At 41.0% G+C, this 22,665-nt stretch overlaps 2 protein-coding genes across 5 annotated transcripts in view; one reads left to right on the top strand and one right to left on the bottom strand.

The window, feature by feature from the left end:
* tncb (tenascin Cb) overlaps positions 1-4,874 on the top strand; it is a 52,383-nt gene extending 47,509 nt beyond the window's left edge. For all 4 annotated transcript variants that reach the window (XM_035640281.2, XM_035640279.2, XM_035640282.2 and 1 more), the window contains 2 exons: positions 729-892; positions 3,448-4,874. In XM_035640281.2, the coding sequence (XP_035496174.1) occupies positions 729-892; positions 3,448-3,558 (275 nt within the window). In that variant the 3' untranslated portion in view covers positions 3,559-4,874. The remainder of the gene's footprint in view (positions 1-728; positions 893-3,447) is intronic.
* A 755-nt stretch (positions 4,875-5,629) lies between these two features.
* Positions 5,630-11,770, bottom strand: LOC118314348. The gene is made up of 2 exons (XM_035640741.2): positions 11,554-11,770; positions 5,630-9,782 (listed from the first exon to the last, which is right to left on the bottom strand). Exon 2 carries the CDS (start codon positions 8,284-8,286, stop codon positions 7,096-7,098), a length of 1,191 nt encoding a protein of 396 aa, XP_035496634.1. The 5' UTR covers positions 8,287-9,782; positions 11,554-11,770; the 3' UTR covers positions 5,630-7,095.
* Between the last annotated feature and the right edge of the window lie 10,895 nt (positions 11,771-22,665).

The raw sequence follows: 22,665 nt of genomic DNA, 5'->3' as shown, positions 1-22,665 counted from the left end.
ATTATCAATTATTCATTATGAATTAATTATATTATGAATGCACATTATTATTTAAATTTGCTTACCTTCTAAGATCTTGTTTGGGTTAATGTGATAAACTGTCAAAAGGTTTTGTGCATATATTTGACCTCCAGTCTTCAAAGGAGAACATACAAACAAACAAAACCCAGAACTCAAAAAATCCAAAACCCGAACTGATAAATGTGGACACAAAACACTAGGGAACAAAGCGCAGAGCCGACACAAAACAAAGCATGGCTACACAGGAATAAACAGACGAACCAACAACAACAAAGGGAGGCACAAATTTTACACAAGAGGGCACAGGTAATGAGACACAGGTGAGATCATTTAGGAACAGTTGCAGAAAATCACTGGGAAAAGCAAGAAACATGAAATTACCAAGTAATACACAGGACAACAGGAAGTAGATGCAAAACAAAATAGAAAATACCAAACTCAAGATGAACAAAACTCAAAGAGAACACAAGTCCACAAGAAAAGTCTACAAAGAGTTCAAAAGGTTCACAAGAGGCTTAACAAGCATTCACAAGATGTCCTGGTCCTCGCGGAGCATGACAATCGTGCAGAAACAGTGTCTGTACATTCTTTGTTGTTGTTGCAGTGTCCATCCACCACATCCATATGAATGTTACAGCTGACCTGTTCCAACTGAAACTGTACCACAGTTCATTTCGTTGACCCTCTCTCTGGCTCTGTTGTCGTAGGTGACTCCATGACCTACCACCATGGTCGTCCCTTCTCCACTTATGACCATGACAATGACATTGCCGTCACCAACTGTGCCCTGTCCTACAAGGGAGCCTTCTGGTACAAAAACTGTCACCGTGTCAACCTCATGGGACGATATGGAGACAACAGTCATAGCAAGGTACAGTACACTGCTGCTGCATACAACAGAGCTTCTAAACTAGAGCCTTCTGTTGGTCACAGAGGGTCCTCCATCACTCGCAAAGTAAGGGTATTCTGGAATTCCTGAAGAGGGCTCAGCTATGTTTGAAGGCGTTCCAAGGCTCCCTAATAGGGTCTCATTGGTCTTTGCAAGGAAACATCCCAGTTGAGAACCATTGTACTCCCTGGGTTTACTGTCATCTACACAGAATATATATTTATTATAAGATCAAAACTAACAACAAATTTTACAAAAAGGGTGTCATTGGCCCTTGACGTGAAATTCATCCACTGCCAAACCTTCAGTATCAGTGCAGGAAGCTGTGTGACCCTGATGTCGTGAGAAGTGTGAATGACAGTCTCTATAATGTCCATGTCTGACTTTCTTGCAAGAGACTTCCAAAACTGCAATCAAGGTTTTCTCATTTTTAAGTTGGAACTACTACTTTCTCAGTCAAGTTGCAAATGTCTGTTAAAACTGTTCAAAACAATATTCAAGCACTTTAGGTGCTTGAAAAGCACTTTATAAATCCAATATATTATTATTATTATTATTATTATTTATAATGATGTTTTATTTAGTGTATAATCACCTGAAACTAAATCATCATGTTTTAGTTACCTTAGTAACAACAGGCAGTATATGTCGCACTGCCTGATTTTTTCAGTAGCCCAGATCGAACACGCCAAACACTGGAAAGGGTCTTTTATGTCACCTTAAAGGGGCAGTAAGCGATTTTGGAGAAAGCTTGCTTTTCTCTTTGTTGTTGTTGTGATTTTCCTGCTCTGGCCGGGCCACGAACGCTCAACCTCAGGAATGGTTGACTGACGCACAAACCACTAGGTCAAAACCATGGAGTTGCATTGTCAACTGCTAGCAGGTCTCTCAAGGTGTCGACATGTGATGTTTACAAACTGCATTCTCAGTGTTGTGTGGCGCGACCCGAGCTATTTGTTTGTTTTCGATTTACAGAGCCTGGGCTGAGCTGAAAAACCCTGATTTTTTTTCGGCGCACACACAGAGAAGTGACAGCGAGGATATATTCGCTAATTTTTGCAAAATGTGTATTGCTTTAGAATCGCTTACAGCCACTGTAGGTTCTCCCTCACAGGGTAGAGTGAGGCATGGCCCATTCAATTGGTTGCAATATCCAACTTCACCACTAGATGGCACTAAATTTCTACAAATTAAAATTCAACTTAAATTTGAAAAAACAGTTTTCACACTAGTGAGGGGGGCATGCCTTCTCCTTCCCCAGTAGAAATTATGCCCTTGTATAGTTAGGAGAAGAAAAAGCAATTTTAAGGAAGGTTCAGTTATCTTCTCTTTCTTAGGAACATTTAAAAAGAGCACTCAGAGAGAGCAGACCTTCCACCAACACTGAGCAATCCCCCACATATCGTGTTTCACCCAAAACATTTTGCCCAATTTTTTAAAGGAAAGATGAGAATTTTCACATTTTCTGTAAACAGCACAGATTTGCTTGATGTGACAATGTCACCTGCAGTGGAAGATACCCTCCACTAGGGACAGACATTCACAGACAAGTAACACTGCGGTGAGGTAATGTGGCGTTAGTCAGGTAGTTTTGTGTACCCTTGATGTGCTTGCGGTGCTTCCGACAGTTGGCTCTGTTTGGGCTTTTGTTTTATTATACAAAGCAGGAATCCGCGGCTATAAATGTACCAAATGGCGCCATTATTTAGTTTTCCCTGTTTGAATCAGTTGAATGGCTGGCTAAATGCTAGCTGCTAGTTTGTGTGTTGCTCCTCGTTTCCATCTAGTTCATCCTATTGACACGCTGGGCTGATGTCGGCGTAAATGATTTGACATTTTTGAAGTAGTCCCACTGAGACAGATGTGACATACCGTTGTTTTACTAGCCATATTGTAACTATTTGACTCATAGTGTGTGCTGAACCGAAAGCTTCAATACAAATACCTGTATCGTTACACCCCTAATATATACTGTCTGTAACTAGAACTGTAGATCATACACCTCCACCAAGGCCCATTAGTCACCTTATATTTGATCAAGCTGCACCAAATTACACACTCACAGCTATCAGTCCACTAAATATGCCAGATTTTTTCATTAAGAGCCATGAATTTTTCCCTGGGAAACGTAAATATCTGCATTGCCTGGTACAGTAACTATGGGAATATAATACAAACATGATACAGCCTAATTGTGTGCAATGCATCTGTCTAGTGTTGTGGCTCCTCAACTGGAGCTCTAAAAGCTGTTGATATCTATGGTGAACCTGCCATTAAACCCTTGTCAGTTTAAATTCACCTTATTGGTACGTTAAACAATATTTATTTACAGTAAACTTAACCACACCATGGTGAACATGTGTGCACTGTATAAAGTCTGGGGCTTCTACAATTTTCCAGTATTTATGTGTTTGTCTTGCGATAGAGTTACTTATGCTTCAATATGAATCTGTGAGGAACATGGCTAAGGACCTCCACTTGCCTTCTCCTTCCCCGTCTGTTTTTAAAAATATAATTTCCCATATCCTCTTCCCCAGGGTGTGAACTGGTTCCACTGGAAAGGCCACGAGCACTCGATCGAGTTTGCCGAGATGAAGATCAGGCCTTCCAACTTCAGAAACCTGGAGGGAAGGAGGAAACGATCATAAAACCTGCAAAGCTCCACCACCACACCCACCAATAACAACAACATCGCTACTTCTCTGTATGGACCCCCCCGCCCCAATTTTTTTTTTTTTAAATACCCAAACCCACACATCCACCCAGCAGCAACCAAGGCCACTGCACAAAAGCCTCCCTTCCTCAACCGTTACTCCATGACCCCCTACCCCTGTGTAACGGTTGTGGAAATGTTTTTTGTGCTGAAATCGGTGTACATTTTACAAACTGGATTAAAATTCAAACTCACGCAGATTCTACTCCCGCACCAGAGAGAAGAAACAACTCCAACTCACCTGATTCTGGTCCTTTCTCTTGTGTTGCAGCATTTGTGGGGAGGCGTAAGTGCAGCTTTGGCATTATGTTCAATTCAGTTCACTATGTCACATCCATTGTTGTTTATAGTATAATGTGGTCTTGTTTAGGTTCAGGGTCTTTTTGCTAAAACTATAAAGTGGTCATAATTCAGGGGGATTATCATCCTGTTCCTTGTACAGTACTGTACATGTATGCATCTGATTCAAACATTCAACACTCAGATATCTCAATCTAACTTGCCATTTGTTTGTCCTTGTGCGACTTCACTTGTGTCAGTGTCACTTTATCCTCCCCAGGTTCCCTCATTTCCCTCAACTCAAGCCAACATCTGAAGTGATAAGAGATGGAAATGTAAAGAGAAAAAAAAACTATAGTAAAGTATTTTACAGGCCATATCCCATGTCCAGCTAGGCGGAAACATAATGAATGTTTCCATTCATTATGTGAGCCTCTGAAGGCATCATGCATCAGCAACAGTGTTATGTTTAGAAAGAACGGAGAAAAAGAAAAGCAGACGTGTTTCGATTTGTTTCGTTTTTCTCATGAATCCGAAGGCAGGACGTATTGTTCAGTGAAAAAAAAGAAACATGGTGATTATTCTGCTTTCTTTAGTTTTTGCATTGAATACAGTAAATACTGCATTTGTGGAACACGAGAATGTTGTGTTATTGAATTAAATGATGTTGATGATCAAAATGTATTTTTAAAAAAGGCCAACTCCAATTGAATACCAGTTGACAAAGTAAAGTCTCTTTGCTTATGTTGATGAAAATAGTGTTTGAAGAGGCCAAAATTAGAGAACTAGTTACTGTTCCACCCCTTCGTCCCCTGGCTCCCATCCCCTGCTACGGCAGGATATTAAACCACTGATCTTTTAAAGAATGCCTGTGTAAATTAAGTCTGTTTTTGTTGTTTTTGTTTGTTTATAACTGGGTGAACAAGTGTGTCTCTGTAAGCTGTATTACAATAAACAGTTTGTTTAAAGGAAGATGTTTTTTTTGTTGTTGTAGTTTTTCTTTTTTTTAACATCATAACTCAAGGTTTACGGGGCTTTCAACCACGATCCCATGGTTATCCGCAGTAGATGGAGTTTGCTCACTTGCCACGGAGATTCTGTAAGTCGCAATGAAGATTTCAAGGTGTTGAATACATCAAACTGATGCATCATACTGAGAAGTTACTCCCCTTTCACACTGGCCAAAAAACTTGTTTAAACCCGCTAACACTTGGCATTTTCAGCAGTTTGAAAACGTTTAAACGACATTCAGCCCCGGGTCAAATGACTGCAATAGACTCGGCTTCACCTCAGATCGGCATTGATGTGAATGTCACACCTGGGTGAACGCGCTAATTTGCGTGATGACGGAGCCAATGAAGGCTTGTCTCCTCTTTTCGTAACTGCGCTGAGTTTGTATACTTTTAAAGAGTGACAAAAGTACACGATATAAGGTAACATTGACCACCGTCTCACTGGCTTCCATGCTGGCTGCTTTCTGTTGTTAATGTTGTATACTAAGTAGCGATGATGTGAAGATGTATTGAAGAGAAGTCCGCCGACACCGTCTTGATTGTATATAAAGGTTTATTACAAAAAGACCAGCATCGATTACAAGCACTGCAGAACCTGGAGAGTGTCCGGCCAAAAGGACAACCCTCCCGACTCTTCCTGGGGGTTACATTTATAGGCCCATCGTTGGCTTGACAAGGAACACCTGGTTTCGAATCAAGTTATGCTATGTGAGACGTGTAACTTTCAAGGCCAAGTAAAGGGTAAGGGTCCTTGAAAAACCCCTTGCATAACATTCCAAAGGAAGAGAAGTAAGCCCATATTCCCCTCTTATTCCATATATGGACAAAAAGACACTACATATTTCCCCCCTTCGAGACTAGAAGAGTCTCGAAAATCAAAAGAATAAGCATACATAGTTCGAAAAATTATGGCAAAAATAACAATTCCTTCAAACCATGCTTCCTGCAGCATAACCTTAATCATACAACAAACGTCATGAAGTGTGAGAGCGAAAAACCTGTTCGGCAGCTTTCTTTCCGGAAATTTCCCTTAAACAATCTAGACAGGAAAATTCTCTCACGGCCCCTCTGCCCCAGGCGACCACATACAGTACTCGAGACCAATTAAAGAAAGAAAAGAGGAATCTTAACAATTCATCTAGAGATATGGTTTATGCAAATACATGTGGAAACCTCAAGAAATATAATCAAAACAATGTCCAAATTCAGGCTGGTCGACCCATCGAACCTTCCTCCGGACCTGTCCCTGCCTAGACCCCAATATCAGAAAGACATAAGAATGTATCACACTGCCGCTCCTCAGCAGTGTCGACTCTCAGCGTAGTGTCGATGATGTGTCGAATCTGAACATTTCATCACAAGATCCTTGTTCAGAGTTCTCCAGTCCATTCTTATGGTCCATATTGATTATTTGAATCCCTTCCGCACATCCCCTCAATATGCTCTGGAAGAAAAGAAAACACCCAAACAGTATCTTTTGCAAACAACACATGAAAATTAAAAAATGAAATACAAATTTATATTTAATTATGAGTCATATTCCATTTCCCCCTTTTTGCACTGTGTGCACATTGAGCTTCTCCTGCACCTCCTAATTTCTTTGCCTGTCAGAAACATATGTGGATATTCTTTTATGGAAATTAGCCATATATGTAACATATGCTCTCATGCCATCTTCCAAAAGGGCCAAACTTGGACCTTTGCCGCTTGTTCGCAAACAAGGCGTAGGCAACCAATTCATGGGGTGTCATATGCAAATCATGCAGCTCACTCGAGCGACACACCATAAGCGCCAAAGGAAGCGCTGCTATCCAATTTAAACCCGTGTGCTGGCAAATCTTTACAATGCGATTTTTCAAAACACCATTCATTCTTTCACACATCCCTTGACTCTGCGGGTGATAAACTGCTCCAAGACGTTGTTTAATTCCCAATTTTTGCAAAATCAATTTCACTGTCTTATCCACGAACTCTTTCCCATTGTCTGAGGATATACGATCTGGAAGTCCCCACCGGCTTATGACTTCTCTACACAAAAACTTGGAAACTTGGCAAGTGACTGAGCATCTTTCCGCTTAGTTGGACAGGCCTCCGCCCATCGCTAAAATCTGTCCACAACAACTAGCATGTACCTCTTGCCTTCAACTGGTTTTACCATGGCAACATAGTCCACAACCAACTCACGCATAGGACCCCTCCTTCCTCTTATTCTCCACCAGTTGTATTTGATTGAGTTTTCTGAGGATCTCTTGGTCCTGCACTTCCTGATCATGCTCCTTTTTCCTATATAGCTCCACTTGATGGGCTATATGATCCGTATAGACACCTTTTACCATTCTTCCAAGTCCAACCACCTCTGCCAGTTTGCTCCTTACTGGTAGGGGCAGCCCCTTCTGTAGTTTGGCTCGCAAAATTGACTGCTCCATTTGACTCAAATCCGGGTCATTTCCAGTGACATTTCTCCACACCTGATGAACTCTTGACACATAGGCTCTCGGATTTTCGTCCTGTCCCAGGGACTCAATGAGAATGTTGTCAGGATGCACATTTGTTGGAAACGTTTCTCTCAACGCTCTCCACATCCGACCTCTACTTGCAGCAAACAGCTCAGGATCATTCACAGCTGTCCCCACATATCGATTAAGTCCTGCTTTCTGTAGGATGTCTTCCATAGCTGGAACCCCAAGGAGATTAGCCAAAAGTCTCTTAATATCTCCTATGGCAGACTGTGTTCCCACCGTAATTTCTTCCAACTTTGAAATCCAAGGATGCGCTCCATCTTGAAGAGTAGGCAATTTCTCAAGTATGTCTGACATATCTGTGCTCTGCCAAGGCTTGTACTCCAAATTCTGTCCTCGGATGATCACCGGAAGCATCTTCTCAAGTGTCTCCCCTCTTCTTGGACGCAATGTATACTTCTTTCGGGAATCTTTTCCCCTCAATTTTTCCTTCTGTCTCTTCAGCTTCTCCAACTGGTCTTCCAATTCTCTTATTTCTTCTGGTTTGGTTGACTTATCCAAGTCCAAACAACATCGGTCCATGCTTCTTTCAACCTCTTCTATTCTGGTACTGTACGTTGCAGGATAAAATCCTCTTGAATATGAAGCACCTTTATTCACCACGTCTTCATCGCTGTCTACATTTTCACTGTCCTCAGAGGTATAATATCCTCTGTTCTTTTTCTTCCATATTTCATCACCTCTCCTTTCTGCTCTTACCAGTTTCCGTCTGACCACAGGATCATATCCACCCATGATCTCCTCTGAATCACTTTGATCATCATCATCTCTGAATCCCATCTTCCTGATCCTTAGTCTCCCTTTGGTTTCCAGGTGTGTCATTTTCTTCTTACTTTTGGAGCTTGGCTTCATCTTTATAGTTGTTTCCGCTTGTCCAATTTCTATTATTTGGTCATCCTCATCTCTGATGCAGTAATCACCCTCCTGACTGATCACTGGAAGCTGAGGATAGATGTCCTTAAACTTCACCTCCTTCTCATAAGATGGGGGTTTCTTTACTGGATCCGTATGTTAGAAAGGTGTATTGATTTCCGCCATTAGTTTTTCTGTTATTTTTGCATCTTTTGCTATTTCTTCTGCACCTTTATCTCTATTCTCTTTTGCTGCTTTTATCAGTTTCTGTCCCTCATTTTCAAACAACTGGAGAATGCCGAGCTCTGTTTGTCTCTTTTCTCTGCGTTTTTTCCCTTTTTTCCCCTTCTTTTGATTCACCTTATAGGTGGACACAAGCACTTGCATTGTTTTAATTACATCTGGGTTAAGAGTCCCTTCCACTGGCCATGGTTGTTCAATGTCAGGCCAACGCTTGTGCCATTTTCCCGATAACTTTGTGATACCACAAACTAAAGGATTATTCTTTTTTACTACATCAACTGGAGTTGTTACTTTCGGAATTTTATTGTCCTTTTTCGGCATTGTAACAACCCTTCTATGTTCCCTTATTGTGAATTATTATTATTAGTAGTAGATTAAAACTAATTCTTTAAACTCAGAACACTTACATCTATTTAGCTTATCTTTTCCTCTTCTTTTTTTTTTTTTTTAATTCTACCAAATTGTTTATGGGCCACAATATACCACAATCAACAAAGCAAAGCGAAAATAATTCGTCAACTTCAGAGAAATCAAAGGACTTGTAAATCAGCAAAATTACAACACCATGTGGGTTTTGGTGTTACAGTTATATACTATTGACCAAAAGCACCAGCAGTCTAGCAACTTCCATGAAGAAAACGTTCACAAATATCCTGCAAATTAGAGAAAATTCAATCCTATATGAAACTCAAAAGATCACACACTACTCCAAGGAAGCAACTATCACCAAGTGTGGTGTTATTTGCAACAAAACAATCGTCTAATTATCACCCAATCACCTTAATGCACAGAATAATCTCAACACTAAATCTCCAATGCAACTCCAATCAAAACAAACCTTTGCACCAACAAAAACTACAATTTGCAACTTCTCGTCAGTATTCAAACCAAGTAATCATAATACATTAATTGATCAGTCCGTTGCCAAGTCTCATGCTAAATGTTCACAACATGAAATATTTTAGGCATACACAAGCAGATAGATGTCCTCTATTAACCCTAAATTGAGAAATGTGTTTATAATAAACTATAAATGAAAGCAAACTAAATGAATATCAGAAATATTAGCAATAAATGAGTGAACACATATATGTCAAAAATGCAGGTGTTTGTTAGAAAGAGTTTGTGGATAAAACCGCACTGGCCTTGAGCAGACTGGATTCAGGAGCTGCACACGCTGTTGGCAGCAAGCCTCAATCCGTGTGACGCACTGGCCAGCACCTCCTCTCTCTCTCCGTCTCCTCCTTCTCCGTCTCTCACACACCACAGGAGAACAAAAGAAACATACAAGAAATTAAAACTGCACACATTATCTGCCAACACATAGGTCATTTGTATATAAAACAAATGTTTTCATCCTTTAAATACCAAATTACCACCTCATGCGGTATAAAGTTGCAATCTTATCAATATACAAACGTTATATCTATTTTATGCATACCTGTGTTTTCATTCAAGCTAAGGAATAATCAATCAGCTTAATACAGGAATACTTGTAAATGTCATAATAACATTTACCTTTTTATCTGTCAACATAACTCATAACTTATATATAAAGTTAATGGATCTCCATCTAATAATTTTATAATTGAGCAACAGCCACTAACAAGCAGAATGTTTTATTGGGCTTCACCCTGCTCCCCCTCCTTGCAGCTCCAAAGCTTCAGGCTGGAGCTCTTCTGTGCAGACAGGGGAGTGGCTATACTATCTGTGTAACCTTATACCCCTAAGAAACCACACATGCGCAGTTCATTTAACAGTGTGACTGTGGAAAGAACAGAGCTGTGGCCACAACTCTCCTCTCCTCACTCTTATCTGGTATCTTCACTACTCTATCATAACGTCTTCTGGAGGCTCATGAATTTTTACTCTTTTATTGAAAACGTCCTCAACAGAAGCTCATACATTTTAACATACTCAAAAAATGTCCACCCGAAGGGGGCTCATAGCATTTAATTTCTATTATTTTTCTTTTCATTTAAAAACGTCTTCTCAAGGAAGCTCATAAGTTTTAACATTTAATTTCTATTATTTTTCTTTTTATTTAAAAACGTCTTCTCAAGGAAGCTCATAAATTTTAACAGTAATATACAAAATATCTTTCCGTACAAATATGAAATCTCCTATTCTCAACCCCTACACAGCCTATCACACACAGCTGGAACACATCAGAGATAAGCTTCACACACTAACACAAGCTATCTCTCATACACACACACAAGAACCAAGCGTCCAGCAGAAAAGTGCATAGTAAGGTCACAGCCAATACAACACCATCCCAAAAGCACAAACAGCATTCAACTCTAAATCAATTCATTCATACAGTTCCTATAGCATGCTTTCGCCGCTCCTTTTTCCTTTTTCCTTTATCTTATTCTAAATTTTTGCTACCTTGAGGTGTAGATATTCAATGAGAGGCTGCTTCAGACACTGTTCGTCAACAAGTGTATTGAGTGGGAACTTACAATTGAATTTTTATTCTACACCTTCCAGTTCCTTGAACTGACCTGAAATTCACCTAGTGACTTCCCAGGATTTGTGGCCGGTCTAAAACCGCCTCCCAGAGGGCTATGTTCAAATCAGCGGCGTCCTATTCCTTTTTCCTTTTTTCTTCCTTATTTCCTCTTTTATCCAAGCCAAATTTGCCCTGGATCCAGGGTTGTCACTCTCTTTTTCCTTTTAACCCAATTCGACTATTCCTTAAAGCCTACTTTCACGCAGTGTCTAATTTACACATGTCTTACCGTTAAGGAGTTGAGGGCCCAGTCTCCATTAATCTTGCATAGTTCTTTAGCTCACCTTCCCGTTACTAGTAAGGCTATTCTACATCTCTTCCTTATCCTTTACTTTAATTTCCTTAACTCCCCCCTGTTGCGTTTTCAACAACGCAATAAAGAGCGGAATCTCCCCCACACATCAACACAACATGGAACACACACAAGGTCCTTCACGGTGCGTCCAGACAGCACACACACACAACTCCAACGAACGAACCAGCGCTCACTCACGTGAGAAAATGCTCACCGTATTTGCCGGCTTGAAGCGGGAGTCAGCACATTGAAGTCGTCAGTGAGGCAGCAGGACACAGCACGTCCGGAGTTCGTGACGCCAAGTTTTGTTGTATACTAAGTAGCGATGATGTGAAGATGTATTGAAGAGAAGTCCGCCGACACCGTCTTGATTGTATATAAAGGTTTATTACAAAAAGACCAGCATCGATTACAAGCACTGCAGAACCTGGAGAGTGTCCGGCCAAAAGGACAACCCTCCCGACTCTTCCTGGGGGTTACATTTATAGGCCCATCGTTGGCTTGACAAGTAACACCTGGTTTCGAATCAAGTTATGCTATGTGAGACGTGTAACTTTCAAGGCCAAGTAAAGGAGTGGTAAGGGTCCTTGAAAGACCCCTTGCATAACATTCCAAAGGAAGAGAAGTAAGCCCATATTCCCCTCTTATTCCATATATGGACAAAAAGACACTACATTAACTAAACTGTTCTTCTTCTTTGTTTTATGGCGCGGACCGCTCTTTACCGCCACCTATGACCGCCACCTATCACTACACTGTTTTCCGGCGTGTTAACCAACGTCATGATGTAAAAACATGACGCACCACGTCTGCTTGCAGAGTGAAAGTGGCCAATTGCCAATTTTTAGCGGGTTGACCCGCGTTTAAAAAGAAGCACATCTAACCTAAGGTCAAATTTTAAGTGCTACCATGTAATGTTACAATTACAAGAAGGTGTACAGAAGCTAATTTGCAAAGAACAAATCTTGCTGTTCTTATATAAAGTTTATAAATACACAGTTAAATGTGTCTGAATTCCTGTAACAAGCATATTTGTCAGAGGATATAAATGACATAGTGTTGTCTGTTTATGACATTTGATTTCGTTTTTTGCTTGTTAATGTAGTGTTGGTGATTATTTATGTGTTTATAGAGAGGAACACAATGTGGATTGACTGGGTTGATTGCTCTGTGATTGGTTGGTAATGCCTCGGGGCTACGGTAGGGGGACGCTCTAATATCTCACTCAATATTAGACGAGTGAAAGCAAGAGCAGCATGTCCGTTTAATCATTCTTTCCTCACTTTTGTTCCCTCTTTTTACGTTAACGATCACACTGAAAGCACTGTAACGTTGTGAACACACATGAGCAATAGGATCCTATGTGTTACCGTCATGTTCTATGGAAGAAAATACATGTTTGTTGAAAGAGTTGGATGCTAATTGAGATGATGTTTAAGCTAGCTCATGGAGACCCTTTAGTTGTGTCACCTGTTTATCATTTTATCATTGCGCAATAAGATTATCGCTGTTTCTTTTTATGTTTTACTGTGAGATGAAAATAGATTAAAACATTTAAAATACATGTCAGAATTAATTTAATGAGACAGTTAAACAGATACATTTGTTATGGTACCTGTGGCTCTGAAATTGAGTGTTGTGAATGTGCCATTTAATATGTTTTGTATGCATGAATGTAACTCAATTTTAGACGAGTGAAGGCAATAGCAGCGTGTCCATTGATTCATTCCTTCCTCACTCTTATTACCCCTTTTTTAGGGCATTACATTCGAGGGCACTGCTGGGATGAAAGAAGTAAGGTTGGCATCTCAAAGCAGAGGAAGACACCCTGCATCGATCATCCCTTAAAAGTAACCCATGCAACAGAGAGTGTGCAGCTACAGGTGACGCGAAGTCTTAGCCAAGGAAAGTGTGCGTCCTCAGGTGCAGCGCATCCACTAGGGAGCAGCAAAGTCCATGGTAACAGACAAAACATCCTCAAATAGCTCTTCTTGTCTGCCAGGATGGATACAGAGGCTGAGAATTTAAGGTTTGAAGTTAAAGGATCTCCTTTCCAACTTACCACTTACCAGTTGTAAGTGGTAACTAGTTAACTTACCAGTTAATGTAAATAAGTGACTTTCTTGAAATACCAGGAACAGACGGAGGAAATATTTTTGGAAAACTCACAATGCTCTTGTTTCCCACATCATTCAATATGTTGAACGTGACGATGTGAGTGAACTCGAAGTTGAAAGTATTTCAGAACTGTTCAGACCATATAAATACTCTGCTCGAAGCAAACAAAAATGACACATCTAAAAAAGCAAAAATTGATGAGGCTCAGGAAAAATTAAAGAGAGAACTACAACAGCTAAAACTTATGGTGCAACAGAAGGAAATGCAAATACAGGAGCAAGTTAACAGAAACACAAAGTGTATTATAAATAATGAAGAGTTATCAGTTCAAACAGCCCCTACCAATGCAAACAGCTTGCAGTGGCGAAAAGACTATAAGATCTCAGGTCAGATTGGTGAACCTGGCCAAAAAGACAAACTTACCTTCTCCAGTTTGGCCCGCCAAATTGAAAATGGTCTCAGCAAAGGTTAGCCTGAATCCAAGATAGTGGATGTGGTTATCAGTAGGGTTGGGCATCGTTTTGATTTTAAAGATTCCGATTCCAATTCCGAATCTTCCTTTCGATTCCGGTTCTTATCACATGCTTTTTTCAGAGAGGACATCATCATTTTTCAATTATGATTTAAAGTTTTGGGAGCTGCAGCCTATGTGGGTGTTTTATGAGAGAAGGAACATCTCTGCAAGACAAATATTAAAACATATTTTAAACTCACACCCTGGTCTGGACTAACATACAGTAAAAAAATACCCCCAACACTAAAAACAGTTCTTGTTCAGAAATATTAGCATATCTGACTTCTCAGGCAGTATAAATGAATGTCCGGCACAGATTGTTGTTGCTGGCAGTTGAGGAGGCTTGGGCACATAAATAAGAAAAGGCCCAGTCTGACAATAGAGGATAGGTAATGCGCTGGTTCCACCACCAGGCAGCAGGGTCATCAGATGTAAAAGTTGGTGGTGTCTCCTGATACATCTGCAGCTCCTTCTCATTTCCTGAACCGCTTGGACAGGTTTGCCCAAACTTGCTTCTTGAGGTTGGATACAAATACTGGTTCTCCCTCAACAACAGTAAAATGCCTCTCAAGCTTTTTGAGAATTGGCAGGATCTGACCAAATGTGGGGTTCTTTTCAGTTGAAACACAAAGTGTGGAAATGTAAAGAAGTCTCATCAGGTTGATGAAGTCCTCTGCCTTCCTGAAGTCTTCACACCGGGCAAGTCTATGTGGGAAAGGGTACACTTTAGGAATTTTTGGAAAATTAATCAGTTATTCTTGCTTGCACTGTTTTTACTTTTTGACCATCTAACATTGAGTCACTTAAAGTTGAAACTGAGAGAACTTGAACTTGAGCTGCTTAGTGTTTTATTCTTATATTCTTCTCTATTCTTGTGTTGTTTACATATGTTGTATGAGCTGGAAACCTAGATTTTCCTCAGGATCAAAAAAAAAATCTATCTCTCTTATCTTATCTATCTCTACCTGTCCTTCTCCATATTCTTTCTCAGCCGTTGATCCAAGTTGGCTGTTTGAACTGCAGAGTATTGCTCTAGGAATCTCTCCAGCATAAGGTAGAGAGAATTCCATTGAGTACTCACATCAAGAGTGGCAGCTCTGACAATAACAATAAAAATCACAGATACAGAGAAAATAAGTTTATTAAAACATCATATAACATACAACTTGTATATAATTTAGTGACATTCAGACATCAGATTTGTTATGCTGTATCATTTCACAAAATGTAATACCTGCAAAATGCATTTTAATTATATACCATTCACAGTAATCAAATGAAAAAAATTCAGTGATTCTTACTGAGGTGATCCTGCTTCTCTCGCAGAACAACCTTTGCCTTCGAGGACCTTTTCATCCACACGATGATGGCACGGATCTTTGCTATCCACTGCGTCACTGCAGTCAGGGAGTAGAGACAGATTTATCTACAAGGAAAAAAAATCATTACAGTAACGTTGTTGTTCACCACAATTTTAGCAATTCAGCCCAGCAACTTGTTTCACTAACGTTACAATTGTACTCACCTGATGTAAAGGTGAATTCTTTTGTGACCAGTGACTCAAGAAAGGAACAACAAGTTTTGACTCTTCATTAGTGGCTGGATTTAGTCATCGTACGACAAACAACCCTAGACTACAAGCAGATCATGCAATGCAGAATGAGATCTGGGATCTGACTCTACTTCGTCGAGCCCACCGATATAAAGGACGGTTTAGTGCCCCATTAAAAGTTGTACTGCCCCCATATCTAATCGGCACCAGGACCTTCTGATCAGTACCACATGGCTGTATTTGTCCCACGTTTCCTCAACTCCTTTCCCAGATGGGATCAGTGTTATTCTTCGCACTCTGTCAGTAAAATGACAGCTGTTTTCTCACCAAAATACGTCAGTTTTGACACAATATGAGAGTTTTTAACGTGTTGTGTGAAAACCAGCGTTCTCTCAGCGAAACACGTCAGTTTTGACACAATATGATAGTTTTTAAGGTATTGTGTCAAAACCACTGTTTTTAAATCTATTGTATACACGATATTCAAATTAACTATCTCTTCCTGATTTAACATCTGATTGACAGAAAAAACATAAACAATTATTTCATACAACTGTAAATATATTCAAGCAGTTTATTTGCTGTGTTAGTTTGTTTTGGGTAGGAGTGCAGGGGAAGTCATGGCAGCTAGTTTGGCACAAGGTGGACCTTGCCCTAACTTAATGCGCGAGTGGTGCTTCAGATATCTCTGCTCTGGTGACTGTGACAGCATACAAGTGTCTGCCAGAGATGTTACAGATTTTAAACTATCACAGCTTATTGAGAGGGTAAATACAATTTTATCTAAGTCAATAATTGCATTAACCTCATTATGATATAGCTTGCACTATTACTTTGGTTTGTTGCTTGCAGAGAACAAGGATACAATGCAACTTAATTTAACTTGATGGTTTTTCTGTTTCCAGATAGCCAGCGCTGATAATGATAGCATCAGTTACCTGGTTGATGAAATAGTTACCTGTGGGTACACCTGAATCATGTCTGTGGAAAAAAGAGAGAGCATGATAAGGTATTTTGGTGATATTTTTGGTTTTGTATGTATTGTACAAGAATTTATGACTTGAAAGTTTTATTTTGGTCATATATAAAACATGCATTACAAGTAACATGGCATCGCTCTCATGCAAAGCTGTGTTGTGTGTGTGTATATATATATATATATATATATTATATATATATATATATATATATATGTGTGTGTATGTACTTTTGTCTTTTTCTCTATATGTGCAACAGTTTTACCACTAAAGTAGATTCCCCTGATGAAACATCTTGTCCATTAGGACTGTTGTACTTCACTCCACCATGAGACTCATCCCGATGCTTGATCAGCTCAGATCAGCTTTGACTTGCCAAAGATGATGAAGACATATCAAGACCTCTGTTCGTTCCAGGGGAAGATGATAAGGTATAATCTTGTGTTTTAGACTGCTTTTACTTGAGCATGAATGTCTTTTGCAAGAAGTAAAATGTTGAATGCAGGACTGAAATGCACTTCCTTCTTCTTAAAGGTGGATGCAGCCTTCCTCCTGGAAAGAAGCCGCCCTTTCTTCAGTGAGATTGGTTCTGCCAAGCACCAGATGGAAGTAAACACCATGAACTTTCTCCAGGACTACCTTCAGGAAATTGAGGATTCTGGTATGTTTTAGTCAAGATAGGGTTATGAAGAGGTTAAGATTTTCTGCTGTTATGCAATACATTTTATATAGTGCAGTGCAGAAGTTTAATTGATTAAAACTATAGAACCCCTGAAATTGAAACGTTTTTGGAAACTTGATGTCACTGTTTAGAATGAATGTAATTGATGAAATATCATGTGACCTCTAGAATAGTAGTTTCATGACATGGGAGCGCTTACAGATGAATGAGTTGCATAGTTCCATTGACAACAACTTGAGGTGTCTGAACAGTTGCCACAACACATGCCTGTCATCCAGCAACAACAAATGCAGTTGTTAAAATCTCTGTAGTTTCTGCTTTTATTTATCATTTGTTCTTATACTCAAAAAGGTCTGTGATTTGTGTATATTGTATCTATGTAAGGCATTTTATCAATTTGAAAACTATAATGTATTATTTTCAATTGAGACTGACATTGTGTTTAATCTCTTCATTAAGAACAAGATGGCGCCAGCAACAGCGCTACTATAGAAGAAGAAGGGAGAAGAACTGCAGAAGGCTTGTCTGTTGGACAGATCATGCAGTGGATGACTGGACAACGTCATAAGCCTGTTCTGCCAAGAGAAAAGAAAAACTTTATCATCAATATGAAATTCCACCACAACTGTGACACCAAACACAGAGTTTGTTTTCCAACTGTAAGCCCCTGCAGTCGCACAGTCACGTTCCCCTCCACTCACCTAAAAACATACAGTGAATTCAAGAAGATTTTGACACTAGTCGTTTGTAACGTGCAAACTTTTGACAGGGTGTAACTGTGACATGTCAAAATATGTTTTATTCTTTTGTCATTTTTATGTGACAAGTTCATGTTTTAGTCAACTGTTGTGTTTTCATTGTTACAAAGCCACTCACAAGCTTATAAGTTTCAACATATACATAATACACACACATACATACATACATACATAACACACATACACACACACACACACACACACACACACACATATACAACACACACATACATACATAGCACACACATACAATACATATGTTTGGGACTCCTGTCATGTTAAATTAACTGAACTAACTACATACCATTAAATCTTTTGCAAGATCTGTTACACCTCAGGCATTTCTTGTGTTCCACCTAGACTTGCAATACACTGAACCATGGCTATGTAAATGTCTCTGCCAAATGATTCAGATGATGCCAACAGATTAATCACGGACTGTATAGTTTCCATAGCATAAGCAGTCAGAGGGCACTCAATTTCCTGCACTTGAACACCATATGGTTCTTCATCTCCCAGTCAGTTCCAAATAGGTCCATGTTCTGGAAAAAAAACCAAAAACTAATGATAAAGGCCCCTGCACAAAGTATGACCTCCTTTCGATGCACCCCAGCTGTGTCATCCTTTCCAGAAAACCTGGAGCATCAACTCTGTGCATAGACTCCTTGATGCGATCCCATTGAACTCTATGTCCATCTGCTTGCAGACAGCCTTTAACCATTCTGTATCCTGCATTCGGGATCCTGCTTTTTATGGACTGCACAGCATCATCCAATTCACTATTAGATAAGCTGCTGTATGTAGATCTTGTGGAAAACCTAAGTTCACGCATACGCCGAAAGATTGTGCTTTGGCTGACACCCAACAGATTTGCGATGCAAGACACTGGTAAGGGGATGTTGATGAGCCGGGACAGAAGCTCCTCAGAAAAAATTAACTTTGGTCGGCCTCGTCCTCCTGCTCTAATAAAAGCACAAGGAATCTCTTGGGAAATAGCTGCGTGGATCATACTTTGCAGGAATAAAAGACACTCCACAATTTCAGCTGAGATGTTAAAAGTAGTGAAGGCAGCAGTCAGAATAAATGCTTCTTGATTTACAACGTACTGGAAATAGTCTAAATTCAAGTGTGGTTGACTTAACACAGCGGTAATCCTTGATTTCAGATGTTCCAATAATTGAGTAGCCACCAATTCAATTCAATTCAATTCAATTGTATTTGTATAGCGCCATATCACAACATACATTGTCTCAAGGCACTTTACATAGTGAGGTCAATATTACAATATTACAGGGAAAACCCAACAAATCCCACAATGAGCAAAGCACTTGGCGACAGTGGAGAGAAAAAACTCCCTTTTAACAGGAAGAAATCTCTGACAGAACCAGATTCAGTTGTGGGGGGTCATCTGTCTCGACCGGTTGGGGTGAGGAGAGAAATGAGGAAGAGAGGAGAGGTGGGCAGAAAGAGGGTGGGAGGCGAGACAGTAGGAGAGAAGAGAGAGAGAGGACAGTTGTACAACCGCCGCTGTAATCCCTACCAGACTGATACTTACAATTAAAAAATACAATTATGTTGTTGTTATTATTAGTGATGATATTAATATTAATATTAAAAATAACAATAATAATGACGGGTTTGGGTCCTGCAGTTCTGGGGTCAGAGATACACTAGGAGAGACAGAAAACACAAACAGGGTTAGTGACATGTACTGTAAACATATCATGGGAGAGGGGGGTAGTATAACAGTTGCTTTAATTTCTACCAGACTGATACTTACAATTAGTGAAAACTGATACTTATAAATACAATGATGTTATTAATAATAATAATAGTACTAATAATAATGACGGGTTTGGATCCTCCAGCTCTGGGGTCAGATCTACTAGGGGAGAGAGAAAACAGAGTTAGTGACATGTAATGTAGATACATGGGGGCAGAGAGAGAGAGAGAGAGAGAGAGAGAGAGATTGAAAAAAGTGGGAGAAGGAGAGAGATATAAAGAGAGATTTTTTTTTTGATTTTTAAAACACAATGTTTATTAAGATTCACCAGAGAACATCATGGTCCTCTACAAATGAAATGAGAAAAAAAAACACACACAACAACAAAATAACAGAAAACCAGAATGAATCAGGTCATAAACACAGAGTGAAAGATGAGCTCTCCCTCCTTCACTGAACACACAGCCGTGGTGAAACACCACTGATTCAAAAACCCTTGCATGTCGTTCATCAGAGAGTGGAACCTGAAGTCCACTCTCACTCTGGCTCTCACCAGAGACACGTACATGTGTGTCAGCTCGTGTCCGGACACATTTCCTATCTTGTCCTTCCTGCTTTTATAAATCGACAACTTGGCCTGACCAACCACAAAATTCAGCAACTGCCACTTTAGAGAGAGAAAGAGGGAGAAGGAGAGAACGGGAGAGGGAGAAAGATGCTCATGATATAAGTTCCCCCAGCAGTCTAGGCCTATAACAGCATAATAAAGAAATGGTTTATTAAACACCTGAGCAGTTCTAACTATAAGCTTTATCAAAAAGGAAGGTTTTAAGTTTAACTTTAAATGTAGACAGGGTATCTGCCTCTCTGACACAAACTGGGAGCTGGTTCCAGAGTAGAGGAGCCTGTCGGCTGAAGGCCGACAGGCTCATGGCTGCCTCATGGCTGCCTCCCATGCCTCCCATTCTACTTTTACAGACTCTGGGAACCACAAGTAATCCTGCATTTACAGAGCGAAGTGATCTTTTGGGATAATATGAAACTAGGAGCTCTGTAAGATATGATGGAGCTTGATTATTAAGGGCTTTGTAGGTTAGGAACAGTATTTTGAATTCTATTCTGAATTTTACAGGAAGCCAATGCAGAGATTCTAACACTGTAGAAATATGATCTCTTTTTCTAGTTCCTGTCAGAACTCGTGCTGCGGCATTTTGGATTAGCTGGAGGCTTTTCACAGACTTATTGGGGCATCCTAGCAGTAATTAATTACAGTAGTCCAGTCTAGAAGTAACAAATGCATGGACTAGTTTTTCAGCATCCTTTTGAGATAGGATGTTTCTAATGTTCTTGATATTGCGCAGGTGAAAGAAGGCTGTCCTAGAGACTTGTTTTATAGGAATAGACTGTTCAGTAGAGCTTTTACTCTCTGTCAGCCTTGCAACAGAGCTGAAGAGGAACCTGGGGTTGTTTTTATTTTCCTCTATTAGTGAAGAAAAATAATTGGTTCTGGCATTTCGGAGGGCTTTCTTATAAGTAATTAAACTATTTTTCCAGTCTAGGTGAGAATCATCTAGACTATTGGAACTCCACTTCCTTTCTAACCTACATTACATCTGTTTTAAAGCACGTTTCTGTGCATTAAACCATGGAGCTATCCTCCTCTGATTGACTGTCTTCTTTTTCAGAGGGGCGACAGTGTCAAGTGTGGAACGTAGGGAGGCTGCTGCACTATCAACAACATCATCAATTTGTGTGGGAGTAAAGTTTTGATAACGATCCTGCACCGTATCGACACATGGCAGTAGAGTAAATAACGAAGGAACTGTTTCTTTGAATTTACTAACAGAGTTTTCTGATAGACTGTAATAGAACTTTTCTCCAAATTCAGTAAAGTTAAAGGGGTCATATTATGCTCCAGGCACCTTTTCAGCCTGCCTCCACGTGTATTTGGTTATCTGGGGTGTCTGCCAGCCCACGAAGAATGAAAAGAAAACAATGAGTCGTTGATTCGTGGTTTGGGTTGATCGTGCAGACGGTCTGTAAACGAGCCATTCACAGCCCGGGCGTCAAGTGACGTAAGTTGACTCCTGCTACTGGGGCGACCACGCCCCCAACCTGAGCAGCACCTCCCCCTTGAAGGAGGTCGCGGGTGCCGGCGGTCGGTCGCGGCTCCCGGCTTGCGGCGTTCGGTCGCGGCTCCCGGCTTGCGGCGTTCGGTCGCGGCTGCCGGCGGTCGGTCGCGGCTGCCGGCGTTCGGTCGCGGCTCCCGGCTTGCGGCTGCCGGCGTTCGGTCGCGGCTCCCGGCTTGCGGCGGCTCCCTGCTGCCGGCGTTCGGTCGCGGCTGCCGGCGGTCGCGGCTCCCGGCGGTCGGTCGCGGCTGCCGGCGGTCGGTCGCGGCTCCCGGCTTGCGGCGGTCGGTCGCGGCTCCCGGCTTGCGGCGGTCGGTCGCGGCTCCCGGCTTGCGGCTATCGGTCGCGGCTGCCGGCGGTCGATCGCGGCTCCTGGCTTGCGGCGGAGGTCGCGGCTCCTGGCTTGCGGCGGAGGTCGCGGCTGCCGGCGTTCGGTCGCGACTGCCGGCGGTCGGTCGCGCCTCCCGGCGAGAATGTGTTCTGGGCCTCCCGGGTCTCTACGTCGTGTATGTGCCTTGTTACGTGCGACTGTTGTCATGGCAGCAGACGCGGGGAGGAACGAGGAGGAGCGAGGCGGAGCTTTGCGGAACACGAAGGGAGGGGGGCGAGGAGTGAGCAGGAAAGTACTGGAATCGACCGTAGTCTCACAGGGCTGTTTATACAGAAAGAGGAGGGTGCTGTGTGGCTTGATCCTTGAGGTGTTTTGACATGGAATGGCAAAGACATGTAGTTCACACACCTGAAAACCAATGTAACTTGTGTAAAAGGGGGCATAATATGGGCCCTTTAATAATGGAGAATTCAAATGTAACTAAGTAGTGATCGGACAGAGGGTTTTGAGGAAATACTATTAGATTGTCAATGTCTATGCCA

This window comes from Scophthalmus maximus, chromosome 19 (genome assembly GCF_022379125.1).
Source record: "Scophthalmus maximus strain ysfricsl-2021 chromosome 19, ASM2237912v1, whole genome shotgun sequence".
Lineage (NCBI taxonomy): Eukaryota > Metazoa > Chordata > Actinopteri > Pleuronectiformes > Scophthalmidae > Scophthalmus > Scophthalmus maximus.
The sequence above is the reverse complement of the archived record's forward strand: the minus strand, read 5'-3'. Positions and strand labels throughout refer to the sequence as shown.